This window comes from Nipponia nippon, unplaced genomic scaffold (genome assembly GCF_047370975.1).
Source record: "Nipponia nippon isolate SJK-2023a ecotype South Korea unplaced genomic scaffold, ASM4737097v1 scaffold_1, whole genome shotgun sequence".
Lineage (NCBI taxonomy): Eukaryota > Metazoa > Chordata > Aves > Pelecaniformes > Threskiornithidae > Nipponia > Nipponia nippon.
Genome location: NW_028262290.1, coordinates 148,912,894 through 148,939,540, shown reverse-complemented (window position 1 = coordinate 148,939,540; position 26,647 = coordinate 148,912,894). Strand labels below are relative to the sequence as shown.

Here is a 26,647-nt window from a genome sequence, read left to right as displayed (position 1 = left end):
CACTAAGTTAACAGTTTCACTTTTCAGTATTATATTCAACATTCAAAAATAAGGCAACCAAATATCATTATTAGTTGTGTTTATGCGTTGAGGATCTAAGGAAAAATATATATATACGCACAAGAAATCAGTCTCTGAAATGTGACTGCTGTACGATGCAGATATTGAGAATTTAGAAATGCTAAGTACTTTTAGATGTTCGTAAAGCAGACATACATGACTGAAATTGTTTGGGTTTGCCATTATACTCAATGGAGAGGCATTTTTACGGTATAATTCATTTGACCTATTTTAGATATCTCTTTGAGGAAGAGATGAATCATTTTCCTAAAGATGACTATTTTTTTCTCTGAGTACAAGAAGAGAGTCTACAGCAACTAGTTCAAATATTGGTGTCAATAATGCAGATGCCTCTTATTTTTTTAGATGAATGCTATCCAGGGTATCATATGTACAAAAAAAAACAATCCCAACACCCAGTTTAGAATGGCTGGGGAAAAAATAAAATCCTAAAAGCAACCTGAAAAAAGATGTCCAGAATTCAATTCTCACATTGGTAGAAACCAGAAATAACTCATTGATTTCAGTTGCTATGTTCTACTAATACAGAGTCAGCGCATGAAAGAAGATGCAGTCATGGAACTGGTTAACTAGATTTAAGATGAGTGAAACCTAACTGAGGCCAAAGGAGAGAAAACACTAGATTTGGATTTTTTTTTTGGCTAAACAGAAGACAATAGGTGTGAATTTTTTTCAGGATCCAGATGACATCAGAAGAGCTATAACAGACCGGACACGGGGGGACATGGACATTAAGTGAATCCTTTAAGCAGTGGCATAATCAAGTGCAATTTAAACTGTGGTTGAATGAAGCTGGATGCTGTGAGCACATATTGTGTGCATATAATGTCACATAACTTCCTTTAAGATAAATATTTTAGATATGGAGTTTGTATTCTGCAACTGCATTCATCATGTAGAGGCCATTCATCCTGCATCTATGACCAGGCTACCATAGCATGCATGCTATAGTACCATAGCAATATCACTGGGGAGGAGCAAAAAAGCTTAAGTATAGAAACACAAATAAAATAAAGCTATGATGTATATCAGGAGCTGTGAACCAGGTCTATAGCACACGTAAGGCTCTAAGATACAGAAGGGCAGAATATATCTACTGCAGAGATCCATCAAAATAGGTTAGTTATACTGTGAAGAAAAGACTTCTGGCTGAAATTTGAAGGGCTACTCTTCCTTACCTGTTATTAATAATTATTGTTCTAGTTTTTTATGATCTATTTCCAAACAGTCATATATTTTTAGGAGAGAATTTTAACAGTCTTTGTATTTTTGCTAACAAAAAAGAACAGGTTGCTCATTTGCTTTGACTGGAATTTTAAGCACCTTCAATTATTTTCTGTGTCAGAACTATCTTTGATGTGGACCTTATCTTAACTTATTATTATGCTTGTGTTGCCATGGTAAAGGGCCATGCTGTAGTAAAACTGAACGACTGAATTCTATAATGGATTTTTGTTGTTGGAAATTGCATATTTTAACTTCGTATACAATGCCCTTCCTGTGAATCACCAAATTACCGTGCTTTTTTTAATGCTTTATTCTCCTGGTTGAAGTACAGATAAGAACTATTTCTAGAGTACTAAAATGACAATAGTGAGACAATGAAAAAAATTACCTTTCTTTTCTTGGTTTCCGTTTTTCATCTTGTATTGATTTCTAAGAAAATACGAAGTAATTAAAAAAATACTAAAAGGAAAGCTTATGCAAAGATACAATTCATCAATATGTTAGCTAGGAGAGTGTTGTGTATTTTCAGTAAAAGAAAACATAAAGAATCTAATTTGCTGAGTGAGTGCCCCAGAAAAATCTCTTTCCAGAATCTTTGAGACTGAGAATGGCATTAGCACTGCTACTCCCAAATTCCAGTTGCCATATGGTGGAAAAAAGCTAAAGTAATCGTGACCAAAACAAAAAAGGAGATCTAAAACTTTCAAAGATCTATAGTTGTTTTAATGAAGTCGACAACACTATCTCACTGAGGCAAATTTACTGTGATGTCATGAGAATTTCCATGAATACAGGCATCGCAGTGGGAGCAGGCATAATCCTCTTCTCATTAATGTCAATGCAGTCTTGTCACAGATTTTAGTAGAATAAAACGGACATTTAAAAAGCAGTATACTAGGTGGCAAAAGCACCGTTAGGATACAAAACATCCAGAAATGCAGAGGAGTGAGATTTATAGGGAATGCGAATAATTTCTTACCTCTAATAGATTTCTGTTCCTACAGCCAAAACAATGCTATGCTGCAGCCTCTAAAGCATCACACTTCAAAAGCAGTATTTTTAAGTGTAGATGGTCTTAATTTTGGTCTTCATTGTGTTTCTTGCAAATGAGTGAAAACTTATTAGAATTAGTGAATTGTACCACTGCAAAGTCACCGGGAACCAGAAATCCTGATGGACAGACACTTCTTATGCAGGTAAATGCACAAGACATACAATTTCAAAATGATGGGCTGATCTAAAGAAATATACCCCAGAATAAACTTTTAGTGCTTTGTATGAACAATGGGCTATTGTCAGACTTCATTTATACCTGTGCACCACTTTAGCTCACTTGATATGCAAGGAGATAAGTGAGAATGGAAGGTGTCTAATTAATTTCTGTAACATGATGTAAGAGAAATATCTGTTTTTGCAGAAGACAGAGGGAATTTTTCAAAAAATGCACTCATATTGTGTGCCTTCACTTTCAGGTGATCTGGGCTTGATATGAATACCTGCAGATCACAGAGATTTTTAATAAGGTAGAAAATTCTTGATAGCTGGAGAAGCTGACTACCCTCAAGTTAGAGCTCAATGACTTGCCCAAGGTCTAAGAATTTAAGAACTAGCAGGTCCCCTTTCTAAGCTTCAGTGTAGTAGATATTTACACTGAACCTGTCCCTTACCAGTGTTAGGAAGAGAGGCTTCTCTTTTTCACGCCTTCTTGAAAAATACAACTAACTGAGGGTAATATTAATACCTTGAAAAACTGCTGCTAAAAATTCGTTTAAATATTCCCCGGCATTACTGCAGTTTTTGTTTGCACTGATGCGAGGGCCTTTTCCTGATATGGAGCTGGCCAGGTAACAAATCAGCTTTCAGAAAATACTATATTCCTGACTGTATAGTCTCAGCTTTCTAAATATGCATTTACTTCAGAATTACACTTCACCTCAGGAATTTTCTAATACAGAATTCAGTGTCATGCCTTTCATTTCAGTCCATTCTCTCAGCAATCTTGCTTTCACAAAACAAATCTTATTCTTACATGCCAATTTGTTTTTAAGAATATAATTTCTTTTCAGAATATCACTGTTCCAAAGCTGTGTTATTTCAAAGCCCCCATAATAAAACATAGCTGTATCTGTCTTTTTTGGTATGCCAGACACAACTCTCCCTAAAGGCCCTGGTGACACCTTCTGTTGAAAGGAGAAGCAATTGCTACGGTTAGTTTATTAGCTGGGCTCTCACCGGCTGTTAAAATAGGTCACTAAGATACAGGCACCTCGAGCAAATGAGTTTAATTGCTTTTTTGTTGGAACGGCTTTCTGAGCTGCTTTTACATTTTCTCTCTTTCTGGTTACTTTCTTGCCTTTTTTTCTATATTTAAGGGCACTGAAGTCAAGAGTGGAAAGCAGGCCTTGGTATCTGAACTTGGACCAAAGGCTATATATAGAGACACTCAAATCCATTAGTCTCCTGAGCTGCTGGTATTTGCCAATTCCTTCATAATCACAATCTGACACATTTGTAAAGGAAGTTACAGTGTGCATACTAATACAGCCTATTTTAATATTTGCTCTCTCTGCAAGATCAAGCACTAATTTAGACACTCAAAATAGCTCTCCGAATGAACCTGTTTCTTTCTCGTGACTTACAAAAAAACTATGGAGACTGGGCATTTAATTTGGGTATTGAAAGTGCAAATGCTGCTTATGCATAGAACGAATGTATGTATGTTTAGGTACAAAACTAAAAATTGGCCTGACCTAGGACCCCGATCAGGGTAACTCTGAACCTTAATAATTTCAAATCCAGTTTGAAATGGGAAGTTTGTGGCCTGCCTCCTTTCAGCAGGGCACAGCTTTCACGTTGTATTAGAAAGGAATACAGGGAATCAGGCAATTAGAAAGAAAGTTTAGGTGGGAATTATCTGGCAGTCTAAGCCCACAAAAGCTTGCTAAACTCACATGTATTAGAGTGTAGTAGGTGGAGTCTTCTGGATTATTTAATGTCTTAGGCTTCCGCGGCCTCCTTGGGGGTCTCTGCATTGGGCGAGAGTCTTCTACTTTGGCTGCAACTGTAAAAAAGGAGAAGACAGCAATACTTATTTCTTCACAGAACAGGAGGCTTTTACAAAAACAGGAGAGAATTTCACCAAAGAGAGCAAAAAAATTCACGTAGCCACTTTTACTGCTTGCAGTAACTCAAGAAAGCAACTGTTCAGGGCATTTCCATGACCAGGCTGGAAAGGGGAATGGGTTTATCCGTTTGAGTCCCGACTACCACATGGACACATGCCACATAACGAATGTCAGGCTGGAACAGCCCAGCAGTCTGCTTGGCACAGGCTTCTCCTTCTGAAAAGGGCTGATGCTCCACATTCAGAAAAGCACTCTGAAGGGTAATGGCTACCAGAAGGCTACCATCGTGTAACAGGGACCTGGGGATGATATTTTTTCAGACTCAAGTCAATCATTAAGGTGCCAAATGAAGGAACTAGCATTAGACCTGTGATTCAGAGGTTCGTCCTCTACATTATCATGGCGTAGATTTTCCCAAAGGTCTCCTGCTGAGGCTCTTCTGTTTCAAGCCAAATCGTGTACCACTGGGCAACACAGCATGACCATGTCCATCACATCCAGTGTAATCTAGCTCAGTGTACTCACTTCTGGACTATTTCTACAAAAACTTTCTGCAAACGTGCAAAAAATGTTTTCATTCTAATGGAAACGAAATCAAGATTTTAACACAAAATGGAACTGCTGTCTTCTGGCAGTGTCCAAACTCAGAGTTAGACACTGATTTGTGGGTTACATTTGCTGGCACATGGGGAACTAGACAAACATCTTGGATATTTGCTTGTTAAAAATCTATATGCAATTCTGACAGTGCTAAGATATAGGGCTGCTCAGCGTTCATAGGCTCATAGGTTCTGAGACCACAGAACCGACTCTGGGGGGCTGAGGAGCCACAAATGTACATCGTGGTGAGCATGATCACCTTACATTCAGCTTCAGCTATAGGAAAAGTTAACAGGGGGCTATGGCAATTCCTTCATGATGAAAGAGGCAGGGGTTGCAGGGCAGCAGAACACCTACGATAGAGGTGGGTCATAAGGACACATACAGGGCGATGAATAAAGTCACAGCACAAGGTCTAGGCACGGTGAACTGTGTGTCCAAGTATATTGCATTATCCAGTGAGGTTTTAGATCGTCCTTGTCCCATGACAGAAATATTTCAGAGGACAGTCCATGAGAAAAAACATCTCCTTACTCATAAATGAATATAGCGTGAGGGTGGAATGAGGATCTAGCTCCCAATGAATTACTGAAGTGTGTTCTGTTGATCTAATCCTCTTTCACATGAAGTGACTTTAACTCCATAACCCCAATGTGCTAACTACACGTGATTGAGTCTTAGAAGGAAGAATGTATTTTGCTCTCTAATGACTATCAGAAACCCTTTTACATGATAAAAATAAAAACTCTCCCATGTACATCAGACATCTTTTTAATTAAGGAGGTGGCACAATCATTTAAAACAAGAAACGATCAGTAATACATCAGTGTTGACTCCTGCAAAATTAGCTGTGTAAGTTTTTTGTTATGTGTGATAAATAAAGGCTTGTAAAGGTCATGGATATACAGAGGAGGCAGAATGAATAACATTAATTTAAATTGTAGTTGGATAATGATTACATTTATTGTTTTAGTTTCTTATCTGAAATGCAGACTGCTTCTCATGTAATGAATGAACAAGTATCTTTTAACATTTTGCACTTAAGAGAACAATGGTGTTTTTCTAAACCAGGGTACAGATAATTCATGTTAAACAATGAAATTTAGATGCAATAAATTTATTTCAGTAACCTGTATTAAATATAAATTACATTCTTTGATTTGAATAGGTATAGCAGGCCTGACTGTGCTCTTACGTAGGCTGTTGTTACTCTGCTGCATTTGAAATGGGCGACCTGGAGTTATCTGAGTTTCCACTTGTGACAGAGTAGAGGCATATCTTCCCTGTTTTATTTTTAAACACAACAGGAGCCTAAACTGGAAACAATACCTTAAAAAAACACCTCTTAAAATTCAGTGGAGTTGAATAGAAACACCTAACCCCTTGTCTGTAGGATGTTTTCAAAAATTGCGTCAAAGATCATGACTGCATGAAAATCTGGAAAAAGAAAATGAAGCCAAATTGAGGGCTTTAGGAAAATCCCAAGGAAAAGGCGCTCATAATACCTGAAGATTTTTTATTGTCCCCTAAAAATTCATCACTATGTATGCTGTTAGGTTATTTAATTCATCACTGTCAAACACATAAAGCATTATCGTATTCTAGATTACAATTATTCCAACTGAAACTACTTGTATACTTCTTGTGTATATGTGCTCTGCAAAGACGACTCCTCTTACATTCAAAAAACATCACTTTGACAATGATAGGAGTTTCAGTAAAAAATAGGTTTTCATCTCAGCTCGTGCATTGTACATATGTATAAGCTATGCAAAAAGAACTGAGGGGACAGAAATACTGTGTTGGGGCAGGCAGCCCTCTAAGCTTGGACCTCCATCGTTCCTTTTTAAAATGACATAGAGGGATGAAAATGCAACTCCGAGTTTTGTCTCCAAATTACACAGTAAGTGAAAAATAGTTTGATGGGTTTAGCTTTCTTTGTTTCCCCAGAAAGTGAACCTGTGATTTTCTTCTGCACTTAGATTTGTGTGTTCATTGCTACTGAAATACAGCTGATGTGGTCGTTGCTTGTATTAGATAACTCACTGCAGAAAGTAAAATTTGCTTTTTTATTAGTTGCTGATAAATTCCAAAAATCCTTTACTTAGTAGAGTTAAAGGTGGAAGGCAAATTAAATACCCAAGCCTGATAAATGGTGAGTTTGATGCACTTGTTTTCCAGATGGCCTATACCTTTCTGCAGTAGGCAATGACGCATAAAGGAGGAGTAAAATAATTCACTTATTAATAGGCCAATTATGTTGCTTCTAGAGTCCATTACAAAGAGAAGGTTTTTACTGAAGCCCAGTCTCTCCGTAGTAAAATATCTTATAGCCTATTTTTCCTTAAGTTTCAAGTATCTCTAGCAAGATCTGGCCATGTGCTTTATATGCAAAAGGAAAACTGATGCTTTCTATCCAACAAACATTTAAATACGTATGTTACAACATTGATATGAAAACCATTCACAACAGTAGCTGTCAAAGCACTTTGGAAATGTCAGGTTGACACTATCATCCCTATCCTACTAGCAGGGTAAATGAGATGCACAAAGCAAGACACACCTAGACTTGCTCAGGGTTATGTCCCAGTTAGCCATTAGCACAGCTAAGGAGCTGGGCTGAGGCTCCCGGCTCTGCAGCCAGCCCATACCCTGCAGTTGCATCTACCTGACCAGGTGCTGTCAGTGCTGCGACGCATTCATATGCCTTAGAAGCAATGCGTAGCAGAAACTGGAAAAACATTTGATGCTATGCAGATGTTCCTTTTTAAAGGTTTTACCAACAGGTAGGCGAGTTGAGCAAGTTGAAAGGGAGAAGGATTTTCCTCAAACTGCTTAAGTGCACGCAGTCAGTACTCAATTAGTCAAAAGAAAGAGGTTTTGCTCTTGTGACGTGGATACTTTGCTTTCGAACCTCAGTAGTGGATGTCAGCCATGCTGTAACCCATGCCCAGGAAGTTCTCTCTCTCTGCTGCCCAAACCTGAAGCAGACTCTCAAAACATACATTTGATCAAGTGATGATGGAAAGTTAAGGTCATTCTCCATGAGAAGGTATGAATTACAGAGTTAAGGGTCAGCAGAGGCATGTGAACAGTGTGGCTGCCAGGTAACATTAAAGAAGGTTTAGCAAATCTATGGAAAATTCCTTATTCCTATCAGTATCTCAGCTAGCTCGTTTAACACTACCTCAAAGGTTCCTACCTAAGTTGCATGCACATTCTTTGACTCTACAGTGTTCAGTTACAAGGTATTACTACTTTCATACTCAGTCCTCCCTGAAAGCTCCAAATACACTGAAAAAATAAGGGACAATGACATCTAAGACAAGCTCATTTAATCTATGTGTATCCTGAACACCACCACAAACGACAGAAACTGTGGAGAGCTGCATGTGCTTGAAACATTCAAGTATGAGCAAGAAATGCTTGAATAAAGATGAGTCAGTATCAACAGCCCTTCAGGTTAAACTGTGTCTGCACGTTCTGGCATACAATGATAAGCTTGGAAGACAATGATCTCAAGGAATCAACATCCATGGATGCTAATGTAAATTAATGTATGACTTACAACAGATCTTATACTAAAGACTGGAGAAAATAGTGTGATTACAACTGTGATAAGCATCTAAGCGATGAAAGGTCTCTGTTTATTAGGCCACCTGGAGAAACAGATAAACCCATCTTCAGGTCATTTAAGTGAAGTGTTACATGTTTGATTCAGTGCTGTTCCACATCTTACGAGGACAGGAAGTATAAACCCAGGCTCAGAGTAAAGCAGGAAGAAAACCAAGAGTAAGAGCAGTAATTGTACGGATTTTGTAGAGGGGCTTGAAAGTAATCAGAAAAATGCAAATATAGCAACTGGAATTCCAGGACTTGATAATAAGAAGTGACCAGCTATTACTGCTTGCAACATCAACGTGCATACCTTTTTACTGTCCTAATTTTACACAGTATGAGGATGTAATTACTTAAGTTTGGGATTTGCACATAGGAAAGCATTGCTCTTTAACATTCTGGTTAGTAATTTTTAGGTATTGTTTATTCATGGCATGTTTACCACAGCCAGATTTGGAAATGACGGTTGATGGGTGCAAATTCTTAGCGATCTGGAAAAAACAGAGGGACTACTCCAGCACAGACCTAGAACTAGGAACTGCAAGAGACTGAGAACTTTCCGATCGCATCCAGCAGGTGTTGAGAGTGTTTGATCTCTTGCGCCTAAGTCCCGCCAGCCCCACTGAGGGAAGCAGTTTCAGTCTCTGACTGACACTAATACTCTCATTTCTGAGAGGCTGGTGACCTGGGATTATTGCTATTTAAGAGAGGATGCTTAAGGAAAAAGGCTGTACTCCCATTTCCATGACCTCCCAAATCTTATGCTCTGCCACGGATCTGACCAGCTCCCAACACAGATCTTGTGCATCCTGGCTGCACGGTGTCCAAAGTGCCACTCCAGTAGCTGAGAACGAGCAGACAGCAGAAGTGCTTGACTACGCTGCTTTTCTCCAGTCCCATACCTCAGTGCTCCGTGGCTGGACACTGACTTGCAAAGAAGAAAGATTGGCCAGTGAATACTGCTCTGCTCATCCAGTGCTACACAGGCTCCCTTTTCCTTGCAAAGGCTGCCCATGAAATCTGCATAAATAGTGCTGCGGCAGCCTACAGCAGCAGGAATCCTGGATGAAAACCTTGCCTGTCTCAGTGCTTTGTGTACCTGAAAAGGTCCTCAGCTGCACCAGAGTTCCTTGTACCATGTGAATTTCATTCAAATACAGAAAATTCTCTTCCTGAGATTCTGTACTTGAACCGTCATTTAATACTTACAAGGATGGGTACCATTATTCATCTGGAGAAAAAAAAATTTGCTCCCATAATGATCAAATTTCCCTCACTTCAGGCTTTGACCTCAAAAAGCCTGACAGCGTCCATTTGTGCATCTATTCTGACACCACAGTAACCCAAGGCTCACTAACAGTTCAAAGGTGCAGTCCTGGGATGGAGCCATTATGTTTAGCTGAAAGCATTTAGCAAGCAAATATAACCTACTCAGAAATTCAAGCCACAGGGAATATCCAGGAACCTTGTGCAGCTTGCTTTATGCATTTTCATAAATACAAATAAATTCACTTAAGAACAACTTAACCTTGTGGATTTAAGATTCATTTAACCTTTTTGCTCATATGTTCTTTAAACTGCGTGCTTTGCATTTTTATTAAACAGTTTTGAAAATCTGAACATTTGTCACAGTACGCCATCCAGCTGCCCCACAGCTCCTCCCCTTCTGCAGGCAGCAATGTAATAGAATATTTTATCAGAGGAGCCGGGAAGTTCTCAAACTGAACAACGGCCACCTACCCACAGATGAAGGCAGACAACTATTCCTATCTGGCATACACTTATAAAATACATTTCATGTATTATAGCTGTAACATGACATAGAAAACTAGTGAAGCTGAGGAGGAACTGTAAATAAATATAAGTGACCAAAGTAGTAACAAATAGGTAAATACTACATGATTTAAAGAACAGCTAAAGGTCAACAATCATTGCCTTCATAAGGTTAGGATAGCAAAGGTAGGCCTAGAGGGAAACATGCAGTAAAAGCATATCCATCTGTAAATGTGTGTGTATAAATTGTACTGTAACACATAATGTAGGCAAGAAGACAGGAAGGCTCCTCCCTGTTTAATAGACAGTGGATCACTCACCACGTCTATCGGCTTCACTTTAGCATGACAGTCTGCAGTACATTACCTCACGTCTTTGTTTTATGTAGTTATCTTACTCTATTGCATACAGGAAGAAATTATGATATCCAGAATGCTGATAGCTCCTGTGTTGTAGACAGTACAACCTAAACGAACTGAACACAGGCGTATTTTTACTTAAATATTCTCTACATCTAGTTAGATCATGTTTGCTATAATAAACATCTACTTAAATTAAGACAACGCAGCTTTGTGATTGAGCTCTGTAATGCTTAGGCTCCAACCAGCTCACAGGCAAGCTGGGGAATTACTGCAGTGTATTCCCTTCCTTCAGTATGCTGTGCATTGATCATAGCTGGAAAGGAAACAGTTTTCCTGTCGTGTGAGTTATGTTTGAATGTACAAAAAGAAAGTTCACATTCCACACCAAGAAAGGTCTTTCAGCGTATTGGCTAGCAGTTATAAATATGGCTGTGGGGATGTGAGAAATCGGGGCTCGTGTCCCTGCTGCCATCACTCCATATCCTAGGTGAGTGGCTGAGCCTGGTGCCCACTGTTAAACTGTGTTGCAGAGAGTGAAACTTCACATCATGGCTGGGAAGCATGGCAGGACAGTCTTTGGCTAGAGCCTAGCTGGCCTGCCTTCTCGCTTTTTTAAAGTTCAATGTCTGGCAAAAGTCACCTTCATTACATTTATCACAAGTAGCCACACAAGTTTTACGAAGTAGTTGGGTCAACAACAGAACACAGCAAACACAAACTATGGCTGCCCAAATCAGACCAGCTGGGCAAGAAGGGCCAAGGAGCCAAACCCAGCTCAAAGTGTGAAGCCTGTTGTATCAATGGAAAGTTGGCTACAGAAAGACTGGGAACAAGAGTTCTAATAAGAACTGGATGAGGACTGGTTTTGGGGTGGTTTGGCTTGCTGCAGCAGAGCATTCAAGTGAGTGACTAGCTGGACAGCAGTAAACAGGCTGGAAGGGCTAGTTTGGTTTGGGATAGAAGGGGCCAACTCATGCTTTACACTGTTTAAGGGCTGGTAGGACAACTTTAGCTGGCCTGCGCTTTAGTGGCTCATTTCTCTGTAGCGAGTTCAGTCATAGCTTCTTAGTCAAATGGAACCCACTGTTTCATTTTAAATGCATTCACCTTTGAAAAAAGTAACAACTTCTGAGCTCTTGTACTCACCTTGTCTACATGCCAACTTGCAGCAATTTAATCAAAACCAAAGCATGTATCCACCATATTTATTTTGAAAAAAAAAAAAAAAATTGCAAAAATTCTGCATGAGCCATCTTGAAATGAGCATGCTTTGACTACAAAGTATGTTTTAATCTCTATGAATATGAGCATTCAGGACTCTCTTTTTGATGCTTCCTACTATTTTAAAGTTATGATCGCTATTGCTGACATTTTTTGCAAAAGGCAGTTAGTCAAAATAGCAAACATTCAATTTTTGCATCCATAAAAGAAAAAAGGGGGACTTGTAAGTCATCAGAATTTCTGTAAAGATTTTGCCTGGTGCACAAAAGAGCTAAGTGCTGTCATGTCACACATACAGACTTTTGTCGGGAGAAAACATAAAGAAAATAAATCCTCCTTTTGTTAAGGCCACACAACATTAGCATGTACAAAAATCTTATTTCCTTCTATTTATTAAAATGAGGCCAAAGACCTGGTCTCTTGTGCAACTCAACAACTGTTTCAGTGTTGTCTTAAAAAGCATTTTGCCTTGGTTCAAAGAAATATATGACATTTTTCATGTCGGTGTTCAAAAGGATCCAACACAGAACTTTCACTTTACCATTGGAAAAATGCTGTATTATGACACGACAGAGGTTTAAAGCAGTGGGATATTTTCAGAGATAAAAGGAAGTGAAGTGGCTGACTGGTCACCACTTTAAGCAGGGTTGCATGCAAAGGTGACAAACTCTAGCATGCTTTTGCCTCCTGTAGAGCTACTTAAATTTATAGCAATGGGAAGGGTAGACTTTGCTCCATTTTGCACATGGCATGAACATACTGGTACATTTTCACCTGGTTCACTTGTGCAAGTAATGAGATCTTTAACTGATAAAACGGATTTTTGTATTCCCTTTCCCTCTATCTACCTCTCTTCTCTAGCTTCTGTAGGAAGCTATGTAAGAACCAAGAGTTATTTTCCAAAGCATGAATTTCTAATTCCTCAGGTTTATCTTGTCAAAAATCAGCAATATTTAATAGAGAACTCTGTACAAACCCATTAATGACAATCGCAAGCATTGTTCTGTCTTTAATGAAGGATTATGGCACTTAGTTTTCTATTTCACATCTGTCTTCTCTTGCAGTCTTTGGTATTGGAAACAGGTTGGAAACGGATTATCTACTAGCAGCCAGTTCAGACTTAGAGGTTTAGATTTTGTAACAACCAAACCCTCATTTTAGCAGCTTGCCCACTTGAGAGGACTGCAAAGCGGGAGTGAAGTACTTTTAGGATCTCTTCAACATAGCCATGGGCACAGAAAGAAGTCTCAGCATACATGACAATTGAATCCACAATGTTATAATGAAAATAGTACAATTAGCTCTGGGCAGCAAGGGACAGTCCTGGATCCGATCCCAGCTGTGCACAGGCAAGCAGAGATCTTCCCCAGAGGCAGTGCAGTGGCACTGGCTGGCACAAGCCCCCCTGCAGAAATGGAGGCCCACCCAGTCATCAGCCACGTTTGCCCTCATCTTCCTCCACATCTATGGCCCAAGACACAGGCTGAGGAAATCCCGTTATATCTGTTCTAACTGAAGAGGCTTGAGCAGCTCAGTCAGTCCTTTGTGGACCTCTCCGTGGGGCACAGGTCTTAATGATCTGCATGCTCTGAATCCCACATCTTCCACCTTTATTCTCCCAGTACTCTTCCCCCCTGCCACCTAACCTGCTCCAAGCATGCTTGCATTTTGGGAACCCCCACTGCCCATGTTAAGTGGAATATAAATAACTTCGGAGTGTATTTTCAGAGGTAATGTCCTCTTAAATGTGTGAGTTAAATGCATGCCAGTTATTAATAAAACGTTACTTGTAATTTTAGGGACGTACCCACTAACATGGGTAAGAGTTACAAGTTTTGGTAGCCTCAGTTGCATTTGTGGATAGCTAAACCTTTACTCAGCATAAATGTGACAAACTTCGGTGAACTGTTTGATATAGTACCTAAAAAAATATTTTGTTTTTAAAACACAGTCCCATATCTTACCAATAGCACACACAGTTGAGCAACATATGAGTAAAAAAGAACCAATGTGGAATTTTAACCAAATAAAAGTATTTCTAGAGATGCTATGTCTAGGTTTCACAATGATTCATTCACCAGTCTTAAGCAGCACTGAAACAAAATACCAAGAAAAATGGTAAATATGTAAATCCCAACCAGGCTTGGATATTTCTCTGGAAACTATGTTCCAGACGTACTGATATGGGGCTTAGTACAAAAAAGAACAGCCTGAGTTATATGAGAAGCCAGAGCTAACTCATCTGCTAGGTCCCTGGCCTTTAAAAACATGACTGGGAGTTGCTTCTTGACAGTTCTGTTTACAAATGAAAATTCTGCTAACAGTAAGGTTCAACATTACCTGACTGACAAACATGAGAAGAAAGTCGCCCATTAGCTTGCTTATCTTTGGACAGCATCACAGGTCTCAGCTGATGTGACAATATCATTTCATTCAATTTTTGCTGCAATGCTAAGTAGTCTTCGGATAATTTTGATATCTGGAAAATATAACGCAGGATATTATATCATTATATAAATTAGTATATATGTTCCAAGGTGATCAAAGGTAAAATAGTAGACTAGAGAATGAATTTAAAAGGTATTGCTCCAGGTACTGCAGTGTAGGCCCCTACCACACTTACCTCCCCATCCCCCTTTAAAAAAAAAGGGGGGGGAAGAAAAAAAAAAAAGACATGTAGGAAACTCCACACTGCAGCCCAGTCCTGCAGCTACTTCATACTGGTTCACACATATGAGCAGATGGTGCCTTGCTGATGCAAAATAGCTTCTACAGCTGTAGGCATAATTCTGTGCACATGTGTGAGTCCCTGACATTGACATAGCAACTTTTAGTTTCATTTAGAGGCATTTCAGAAATTTACTGAATTAATGGCCTTGCCTGGTAAATGCATATTTCAACAAACAAAGGCAAAGCTTCTGCATTTAACCTAAACCAGGTTAAACTCAACATAATTTTTTGCCAGTGCTATAACTTTGTCATTCCCTCCTTCCTGAAAAGGGTATTTTCTCTTGCAGCCCAAAATATGCATTTTTATACAATACTCATTAAAAAATCTCAGTCTCAGTTTAGAGAGTAAAACCTTGTGCCACTGAAGCCAGTAAAATAACTTTGCCATTCTGTCACTGCTCAGAGTATTATGCTCAACATACGCAGCTTATAAGCTTCTTACCTGCCGCGAAAAGGCTGCCAAATCACAAGCCTCTTTCTCTGAGTCTCCCTTCAGTGTCTTAGTGTCTTCAGTCTCCGTACCGGTGCTTTCCCTATCTTTTGTTGTTTGGTGATCATTATTTTGAACATGCACTGCTTCTGTTGGCTCATTTATAGTTTTCTCTTGACTTTTGCAAGGTAGTTTCCCTTCTTTTCTGAGTTGCCCCCTCCTTCTGTAACCCCGGTAACTGCTCTGAATAACCACTGCTGCCTTCTCTTTGTCTTCTGGACCCTGTTTTTCTGCCTCAACTTGCTTCCATGAGCCTCTTAGTGACTCTTTTCTTATAATTCCTTTACATCCTGTAGGCATCACTGCTTCATGTTTCAGGTGATTTCTTTCCACATCTCTGTCAGTCCTGGGCTGGACCACAGCAGATGCTTGATCTTGCCTATCTGCACCAAGTGTGTCTTGATTACCTTGCTCTTGCTGGAGACTAGGTTCAGCTGTGGTTTTGACAGAAGATCTGATGGACAACTCTTCCAAACAGGCCTGTTCTTCACCTTCACCAACATGTTCTACTGCAGGGTTCTGCTTCACAGAAGCTCCCTCTCCTTCAGTAGATGTTTTCTGTTGCTCCTGTACGTTCCCTGTGTCACTGTACCCAGAGCATTCACTGTCAGTAACAGTATCAGCTTCATCTTGAGTCTTCTCATTTGCTGCTTCTTCCAGTGTATCATTTTGAGCTGGCTGCAGTTGTGCTTCAAGGAATTCCACAGCAGATAATTCTTCCTCTGCCATTTTTTTATGCTCTTCCTTTATTTTTTTACGGACTCTGTAGCCTCTGTAATGGCTCTGAACAACGACAGCTGCTTCTCCTTCTGTTTTAGGAAGGGCACTCTTTACTCCAGCTCGACTTTCCTCATTATCTTGAAGTTCTTTATCCTTTTCCTTTTTGCTAATAGATGCTGCATTTTCAGTTTGTTTCTTTCTAAGTGATCCCCTGAATGGAATAGAGTTTTGAGCAAAAATTATAGCTGAAGGAGATGAAGGATAGTGACAACTTTACAATTACCTTTGGTGGTGTTTGTGTACTAAATGGCAATTTGATACATTGCAACATGGGAAAGATTTAGTGAATATAGCTGGAATTAAAGATAGCATACCAATCTCTGTCTTTCTGATGATCATTATTTCTTAAAGTGAAAAGGGACATCCCTGTTAAACTCTTCATGGACAATTGCTAGGGGGACAATCTAGGCTGCACGAGGGCTGATAAAACAGTAAAGAATTAATTTAAATGTTAACAAAAACATAAGGCAGAAACTTTTTAGCACCTTAAATATGTATAAATACACACAATTCTAAATGTATTCATGAAACAAAAGTGCCTCAAGTCACACTAGGAACGCAAAAAGAATGATCCTGGGCGTAGGTCCAGGTCAAATTTAAAAGAGCTGTTCCCTAAACTGTCTTTGTTACTATCAATAAAGCTTCAGTGCCGGGTGAAATCTGCCACCCTGTTGCTTCCCTCTGAAAGACTCTGGACTCCACAGCTGTTTTCCACCTCTCTGGACTGGTCTCCACCTACTTAAATGCTATCACTGAGAAAAGGATGGTGATGAGCAAAGTGCTACAAAGTAGCTCCATTTCAGAGACTGGGACTACAACTGCATTGCAGAGATATTTAGAATGTGACTCACTTCACCTAACTTTTAGCTGTTTGACCTGAGCAAGATGTCTGGGTTCCCGCTGTCATCACCTTTGCTTATCTCAAACAGTGACTTAAGATGAGAAGAGCAGTTTTTTGCAGATGCCTATTTCTCGCTCTTGTCTGAGCACTTTTTATGATGAGCTAGTTCCAAAAAGAGACTCATCTACAGATTACATTAACATTATAGTTAAGCACAATATTGTTGATCTTTCCCCTAAATATGCCTTTATTCCATAGGCTTAAAAATATGAGAAAATTGGCTACTGCCAGTAAAAACCTCCACATAAATGTACATTACCTCTGCATACATATCGAGAATAATTCTAATTTGCTTCACTTTTAGCTTACATCGCTGTTCTTCAGCAGTGTAGTTACTGAAAAGGGACACATTTGAGTGACATAAGAGATAGAAAATAACACTACCTCCTCCTTTTGAAGATCTTCCTCTCCTTATATCCCCTGTAGTGAGACTGAATTGTTATTGCTGCTTTGTTTCTTGTCTCAGTTAGTTCTTTTCTCTTCTTCCTGAGTAAGTATCCTCTGGCAACTGATACAAATTGTAATATAAAATAATGTTAGGCAACAAGCAATGGGTGTCCCACACATTTCAGAGAGTCAAATGATAACAGCATTAAACAAAAACCAATAAGGAAATATGGACCGGGGTGGTTATTATGATTATGTTTTATCCGAAATACTATTCTATCCCACAAAACTTTTTTGAGATTTCAGAAAACTGTACCCATTCCACATAAGGATACAAACAAGTTCGTTCTTTGTATTTTATTGGACTAAAGAAAATACAGGAAGATGCAGAATGAAGCAGAAGCATAGTGCTATAGAAGTGTCTCTAGAATGCAGTGCTCTCAGCTTCATGTACCTGCTTTGCCTGATTCAGGCAATTGATTTGACTCAGTCTTTCATTTCCCTGGGAAATGCCTGATTATCAGGCTATAGAGATTACCAGGCTCTCTTCTGGCACAGGCTTGGAATTAGCTGAACATTCACCAGATCAGAGAGAAACTGAAAATTTTATAGCTCAGCAGTTACAGAAGACTTAGCTCATGCTCCTTTTGCAAAGACTCATTATTCAAAATGAAAAAGCTTAGCATGAAAGATGTGCTAAGCTCCACAGTAACCAGGTGCACTGTGGAAAGGGTGCTTGCTACTTGTGCTTTGTGGGAGGCACAAGTTCAAGTTTCTGGTCTGAACCAGGATGAATAAGGACTCAAACGTGGATCTTCCCTGAGACATGTAGGTGCTGACTAGTCACTAGGGGCTTGATGCAGTTGCCGGCACATAGGTATCTAGTGCCATCTGAAGTGCTCCAGGATAGCCAAGGCATCTGCATGGAGCTGGCAGAAAGAACAAGACAGACAGGACTTTCTGGAGAGAGAAAGTTGGGTATATCACGTGAAATAAAGCTAGAGGCCAGGCAAGATAACCTAGAGCATCTCAAATGACACTAGACACCAATATGGGGGCAAATGAGCTGAGCATTTGGGGGTTTTGCATAAAACGAATCAAACTCTAGGCTCTGCTAAGAGGAGTTTAGACACCTAGGTCACTTTCAGGCATCTACACTGAAATGTCTTAATCAGAAACTGAATTGCATTCAGAATGTTACTTCAGAAATTCCTGAACTTGCAAATAATTTCCTAATGGGAACTGGCACAGTCTCCACAGTGCTGTGATTTGGACAAGTCTGCAATTCCAGGGATTCAGCACAAATCCACTAATCCCTGGCAAAATGAAAAGAACATAGTGTTTTGTCAAAATATTTCTGTTGAACTCTACTTCCAAATGCAGTACCAAGACTATGGGGACAGAGGATTGAGGTGATTTGAATACCCTGAGGAGATGGTAGTTATGGGACCTCTTACTCCAACTCTGCTGAGAGTGTTTTGCATCACAGGGAAAGGTGAAGCTCACTTAAGAATGGGAAGGGAGCATAAGCAGTCTATTCTAACACATTCATATAACTTGGGGCTAGGTTTTATTTGCTTTAGCATTCCCTGCTCACAATTTAGACCAACTTGGGCTCCACTAGATGCAGTGGTTCAGTGTAAGAAGCACTATATAAAAGGAACATAAATTACATCTTGATAATTGGATATAGGATAAAGGAACCCAAATACTATGGGAAGTGGCACAATTGGGTTTTATACTGCAGCCTGACCAGGCCTTTAAAAAGTGTAAATTATAAAGCACTTGAAATACTTCCAGAGTTTCTTGGACTTCTGAGCTACTCCTCCTTCCATTTTCATACAAATGCAACTCAAAAGGAGTTATTTTGAAATAAATGAAGTTACACTGTGAATGGACATACCAATATAAGCTAAGTCTGGTCTTTTTAGGCTTATTCTGGTTCACCTTCGAAGTTTCCTGATAGGAAACTATGACAAACTATGAGATAGTGGCTGTCTAAGCTTTGTTTTCGAACTGGAAGAGGAGATTTGTATTGCTTTAGAAATAAATGGGGGGAAAAAAACTGAGAGTGCTAAGGGAAAATGGACTTCCATTTTGTTCTGGCTTCTCATGCACTAAAAAAAGTTGAAATGAAGCTGCACACAGGACAGAGAAGGTGGACAAAAGGTGGACAGGAAGAAACATTGGGGAGATCAACAAACAGAGCAAAGTGGTAAATTCATACTTTTGCATTTGCTAAATATCCTAAGATAATTGACAGCTTTCAGATGTGTAATTATTTTTGGCACATCACTGGATTTTATTCTCGTTTTAGATTGTTTTCTCCACTGGTGAAGTTCTACAAACTGTGGTGAAGTGCTCTTCAGTACACACTAACATTGGCTCAGTGCAATTAACAGATGCATCTGACAATGATTAAAACTAGCACTGGTGTTGGTATATACTCATGAAGGCATATCTGAGGTAGTTTAAATCTAGATAGCTGGGTACTGGCAGCACTAGCTTACATTTGGGCTTGCCGCCTTTGTAATTACTGAAAGTGCTGTGCAGATTTGTGCCAGCTGTTTTCAGACCTGTGCCTCTCTAGTTGTACTGCTGCTGCTTTCAGAGCTGCCTCGACTACATCGGGCTCAGGGACAGGGGAGAGAGAAATATAGGGAGGAAAAAGGGATGTCACATAGCATGCATCTGTGCCCAAGGTGATTATTGCTGCAGAAGAGAAGGAATATTTTGCTAGGTTGGATTGAGCGATGGCAAAAAAGAATCAGAGACATGAAAGAAATTACAGGTTGTAGTCTTCTCAAACAGAACTATTACTGATACATAACAAAACCTATTCCTAATAGAACAGCACACATACACATATTCTATGCAGATAGTATCATATGGGCCTTCAACAATATCAGCTGTAATATTTAGACATATCAGACTAGGAGTGAAAAGCCTTGCTATGGCGTTTAACCAGCCCACTTCACAGCTGTGGAAAGTGGCTCTAAGCCACTTCGAGGTACAGGTAACGGAATACATTGACCCATTTCAACCACTGTATATAGACACATAATAGATAAATTATACCTCAGAATGTGTAAATGAGCATAGTCAATCAATGTAGCTAGGTAAGAGCAAAGAATCAGGATCAACATATTGTGTACAGATAGCACATTAAAAGCCACGAAAGCAAACAATTCTTACTTGCTTGAAGTCTAGTAATATATTCTTCCACTTTTTTATTACGTTTTGCTTTTGTGTATTCTTTACGAGCAACAAAACCCCTGTAAGCTGAAAAGAGATGTCAAAAATTAAATAATCCATTAAGTACTCAAAACGCTCTAAGAATAAAAAAAGTCTGGAAGGAATTACAGACCTCCATTAAAATATTCATAAATATTTTGCAGGCTTTATCTTTCAAAAAAATGGCAAACAAGCACAAGCAGTAAATCTACATAAAACCTATGTTTTCTGGTGAGTAAAGTTATTATGAATGAAATGAATACAAAACACAAGAGAATCAGAATGTAAAACAAGATGTTTGAAATGAATTAAAAATTTCAGTTGATGTCTCCATCAACAGTGTAATTGGTCTTATTATCTAGGAAGGTTAATACATTTTATTTTCGTTATTATATTATACAACATTGTCAGAGCATGCCAGAATATTATTAATAACAGTATCATCTGTGCAATCACGTCCTTTCATTGTTAAAATTGCCTTTTAAATGTAACATTGATAAACGTAACTTCAGTAAAGAGATTGTCATAACCTGGTTAAAAGAAATTTTTCTTCATAAGAACAGATATCACCAAGTATAAGATATTTTGTCAAATGTAACAGCAGGAAAACAGCAAAATCCACATCCACCATGCACATCCATCTATCAACTGTACACATGCACTAGCTTTAAGCAAAACGTTAAAAGTTTTAAAGCTATTACCTGACTGTATTTTAATAGCACTTTGTTCCCTTTGTTCCTTTATCTTTTTGTATCTCCTTGAACCCAGCCACCCTCTGACACAAGCTTGAATCAAAATAATCATGTCAACTGTCTCCTTCCGCATTAAATTTAGCTGCTCCACGTGATAGTATTTGAGGAATACCTTAAAAAGAATAGGCATATAAGCAAACATTTTAATTACCCTCCTAGGCCCTGTATTCACTCAATCCATTTAACATCAACATGAGTTACAAGTTGGTTTCAAATGATGAACAGACTCTTTAGCTGTAGTACCTAAAGGATCATTCTTGTTAAAGATAGTATTTGATTGTTCAGGGTATTAGTTTACCTTACTTCCCCCTTCAACATCTTTTGTCAGTGCCTGCTTATTCATGCTTTCATGGGAAAGTGTTTTAAAGTCCCAGTGCAAAACTTCAGTCTGTAACTATAAATCTGTTTTCAAAACTAGGAGGCTGACAGTTTTGCTAACCCCACAAATCTGATATATGTTACATAAAGGTGATCCAAATCTGGAACCTTCAACCCCTCTGCTTTCCAATTAAATCTAAGGCATTGTTTATTTACTACACTGCTTTTATCAAGCATGAAGCTCATATAACCCCTGAAAAACTAGTCCAGCACAAGGGATACAAACACATTCCTGGTGTATATCAGGATGAAATAAAATGTGTAGAAAGAGCTTGTACAATTAAGACAATAATTATGCTTATTTTGCAGAATTCCCCCAATCTTTCATCACTCGTTGGTACAGATACAGGTTAACCCTAATTAAAGTAAACATAAGCTATAGATCTCACATCTCAAGATATGCTTCCTTTGGCTGCATGTTGTCCATTAGCCTCACTAAGACAGCAGAGGGAAATAAAGGTTGAGGAGGAGGTAACTTCATGGCTTCTGTCCCACCTATCCAGGAAGATGTCTCAGAAGAAGAACAGTTGTTTCTTCTACACTGAGGTAATTTCAAATAGTTTAGGATCCATCTCTCTCTCTATCCATATCCTTCCTGGGCACTTGTGTTACATTAGCATATAGAGAGACTTGGTGCAGTACTTGTCTGACGCTTCTTTTCTCTGGCAGACCTCCTGAGATCTGTCAGTTGGGAGTGGGTGGGTGTCCCTCTCTGGCACGCTGGGAAGATTAGTGAGCTAGAACCAAAAGCAAGAGTATGGGAACAGACATGTGTTTCTCTTATAATAAAGTCTTCCTCCCACTTCACATATATGGGATCATCCTGCTATCTCTTTCCCCAGTGCTCACCAAAGTCTGCCACAGAGGCCTCCGCCTGGAAAGCCAAAATCTTTTACTCTCCCTTTGTGAGTCTGATTGCTCCAGGGAAGAAGTATAACTTCTTTTTCTTAAGAAAGCTTGGACTAAGCTCACTGGGATCCTTACTGTCACATTTTTTGAAAGAAAATGCAAGCAATGTTGTGGTCACATATTGCTTTGCACTGTGGCCTCCCTAAAGCTGATCAGAATTTTAACACTCTACAGGGTCAGGATTTCAGCCAGATATCAGGGAACAGTACCCAGCAAAGAATGGTCTTTTCTTAAATAGAGACCAAGAGCTACCCGAATCAGATGGGTGAGAAAACAAATTGCTTAATAAGTTAACAATGACATACTGCAATAATGCAGATACAGTATATTAAAAGTTTACTTTAGTTTTTCCAAGAACCCAGTTGTCAAGGCGGGCTTTTTCCAAGATGGCAGCACAGGTTTCCGGGCTGACTGGAGGATCATCATTTGTTTTGTAACAGATAAGGTAATACCTAAAGACAAATATATGATTATTTATTCCATTAATAGTGAACAATAGATGCAAATACATTTAAACCATTCATTTAAATAATAAAAACAGTAGCACAAAAGAAAACATAGCACTGAAAAAAACAAAACAGCATATGAACGAAATTGCTGTGATTTATATGCAGTACTGAGAAACCCAATCAAAAGGGGATGAGTGACATATTGCATGCCCTGGAGGGTTGTTTAATTCTGTATCAACACCAGAAGGCTTTTAAAAAGTGTGCAACCCAAGTAGAGTTGTGCACCAGTTCTTTGGCTCTCTGCATTCTGTGAAAGGGATTTCAGTGGCAAAATAAAAATATTTTTAAAGCTTTTCTACCTAAATTAGCTTATTTCATATCTAGAAATGTCATGAAAATTTCATATCTTATGTGCTAGACCTTTGAGATAGTTAACACGATGTGACATGCATCCCAGCACTTGTTACCTCCTTGGATTCAGCTTTGCAGATCCTTTTGGAACATACATGTGCCATTACATATGACATATCATATGTAAGCATTTAATCTGGCAAACTCATTACTCAGAATTAATTCTGACTAGGAAAAGAGGTCAGGATGCTCATGCGTAAAAATTACCCATAATGTACCTGCTCAGCTGCTGAGTAGGAAAGTTCTTGTGTGTTCCAGGACTTTCCAAAATGCTCCATAACAAAATGAACCATACCTATCTTGTTTTTTTTTAATTCAGGAAAATGACATGAATTATGTGTGCTTCCTGACAGTACATTCTGCTTTTTTCTTGTTATTCAGCCTTTATACACAAAGCTTGGGTTGTACCAGCTTTAAATAATGGTAACATGTAATAATAAAAAAGAGACAATGTTGATTCTTGCATTATCACCAATTCCTACAGCTCCTTTTTTTTTTTTTACTACACAATGAATTGGCTTATTTTTATTCTAACAAAATAATTATGCCATTATCCCAGGTCTACCTGTAACTCTCAATTATTAAAAAAAAAAAAAAGACAAGGAGATAGACACTTAATAAAATCCCCTTTTATTTGAGGGCCATATCCTCAGCGCCAGAGATCTGCACAGCCTCACTGCAAACAGGGGCACGCTCTCTGGAGAGCTACCCTGTTATATTCACTGCTTTCCTCTCTTTTACCTGAACAGTAAAATTTTTTATAAAAAGCAGTGACCAAAAGCCACAGCGCATCTTGGTGCAGTGATAACTACTTTTTCCCATGCTGCACTCTTCCAAAACAGTAATAGTCCCAGGATTATTCCTTCCAGAAACAGCGCTATAAGAACATCACTTTGTTCTTCCTCTCTCTCGTGCACCTGCAGCATTCTGCTGCTAGCTCTCTGTTTCTAGTGCACTATTACTTTTAAGTGCTTCTGTCTGAATGGGTGTTGCTTGCTTCTTCCCAGTTTTGATCTCCATTCCATAAATCTCAGTTCTGATTGAGGCAAATATGCAGGGTCTTTATTTGTAAGGGAGAAGTACAGATTAAGTGCTTAGGATTAATTTTTTGGGGGGAGAAAGAGACACAGTTAAAGGAATTGTAAAATAGTGAATCTTCCTCTTAACAAGTGACTAATACTTAGAAATATATTTTAAACAAAATTATACACTTAATGAACTTCTCAGCCCTAGATTAGCAATACCAAATTATCATCCACCCTGCACAAACAGATGCTGCACAATGCTGAACATCAGGAGGTAGAGAAACTGTGGTGCTCCTTGGATGCTATTGCTCCAAATTCTCAGCTTTAATTTGAAGCATTACATTTCTAAACTTCAAGTCTTTGAAGAAAAATTGCAGATTATAAGCAAGATAATTTTTACCCAAATGTGCAGGGAGCCTGAAACAGTCATCCTGAGATACATCATCTTCCCCTACCAATCCAAAACAGGTCCACTAATCTTGTGCCTGAACTACTCTTTGTCATCCAGTCTGTAATCTTCTTTGTCACAGGAAATGTCTTTGTATTTTTTCTTTACAGACTATACCAAAGATGCTGCTGATGCTTAGCAAACACTGAGCAGCAATGATAGGAGAGAAAAAGGCTTCTTCACATCAATGTTACCGTTTTATGAAGTTAGCGAAAAGTATACGGTGTGAATAACCCTGTCTTCGAATTCTTGCTGTCTCCAGAATTCCCGTGTAACGCAGCTGAACCAACACTTTTTCTTTATCAAACTTGTTTGCCTGCCGGTCGTTGTTGGGCTTGATGCACCTGACAAAATGAGGCTGGCCGACGACCATTTTGGATAACAAATCCATCAGAGAATACTGCAAGAAAGTAACAAGATATCTGCCACCAGGATATTTATAAAACTTGTATATAGGTCCATGTGTAGATGAAATTTTATTTCATATGATCAGAATCATGTTTAAACCCGTTTACATTTCAGTAAGCTGGTACTTTAATGGTAGATGAACTAAATGACCCAACAACAATTCTAGCTTTGATAAGATCTCTAAGTTACTAACATATACTACTTGAGAGAAACACTGATTCCAAATGGATGTACCAAATTCCACCCAGAACATTCTCACAAACTGCCATAATGTCTAACATATGACAGAAACTCTCCTTAAACTTACTTGCTTCTCTTGGAGCCTTGTTAGGTAATTATCGCCCGCTCTTTCTTTTTCCTGTTGTCACCTATTTGAAGATCCTTATTCACCCAGAGAGTAAATCATCTGTCTATGAATGGGAAGTGGAAGAGCAGCAAGCCAGTAAATATTGCCATCCCTTTATTAGACTGGAGGAAACTAAGACCACCCCAGAAGAGGGGCTGCTTAAACTGCTCTGATCTAGCACGTCCTGTTCATTGTACAGGCTGATGGTGATATTATAGCTGCCCTGCCAAGAGGAAACTTTTGAGGAAGGCAAAACTAGAAGTACACAAAATCACAGTTCCAAAGTTGCACTTTTCCCACCTCACCAGGGTACCAGGCTAGCAGAGGGGATGCAGTTTGTAGCTCCCCATGCCAGGTCCCGTCAATCTGGCTGTAAACGAACTTGACTGGTGTTTTGTAAAATTGCTTCATGGGAGAATCTTATTAAAACACAAATGAAGAGGCTCATTCCTCAAGATTCAACCTGACTCAACAGAAAGAGGCAGCCAGGAGGTAATGCAGTTCAGCAGTAGGTTGGATACATGAAACTAGTGTAGGACATCAAGAGCCATATGTTTCCTATTAAAATGTGCAATTCCGTTCTGGACAAATACTGTACCATGCAGCAAAGTGCTTAATTAGCTTCATCACTAGTGTGCCAATCGAACACAAACAAGTAGGACATGCTTGGATATTTTTTTTTTCCCACTCAGTCTGAGGTGGCAGATGCTTTTCTCAATCACCCATAGATTTCGGCATATGAGTAAACCACTGGGGCTGAAGCTGAATCTTCATTTAGAAGCTTTAGCTAGCATGATCTGAGCAGGGATTTCCACTACAGAAAATAATAACAGAAAAGTGTAAATATAATTAACTCATTTGCAGCCTCTGATGCTAGATGTGCTGGTAATGCACTGAATCACAGACATTAGGTTTGAATGAGATTCAATAAATTTGGCCATCTAGAACTTTAAAACACCATGCATCTTTGGACCACCATGACATCTAGGCTG

The 26,647-nt window shown here is 39.0% G+C and overlaps 1 protein-coding gene across 1 annotated transcript in view; it reads right to left on the bottom strand.

The window, feature by feature from the left end:
• The window catches only part of MYO3A (myosin IIIA), a 124,902-nt gene that overhangs the window by 3,346 nt on the left and 94,909 nt on the right, over positions 1–26,647 (bottom strand). The window contains exons 25-33 of the mRNA XM_087760667.1: positions 25,096–25,301; positions 22,909–23,020; positions 21,231–21,393; positions 20,491–20,577; positions 17,293–17,416; positions 15,180–16,158; positions 14,348–14,486; positions 4,260–4,369; positions 1,697–1,737 (exon numbers count right to left, since the gene is read on the bottom strand). Of these exons, the coding sequence (XP_087616793.1) occupies positions 1,697–1,737; positions 4,260–4,369; positions 14,348–14,486; positions 15,180–16,158; positions 17,293–17,416; positions 20,491–20,577; positions 21,231–21,393; positions 22,909–23,020; positions 25,096–25,301 (1,961 nt within the window). The remainder of the gene's footprint in view (positions 1–1,696; positions 1,738–4,259; positions 4,370–14,347; positions 14,487–15,179; positions 16,159–17,292; positions 17,417–20,490; positions 20,578–21,230; positions 21,394–22,908; positions 23,021–25,095; positions 25,302–26,647) is intronic.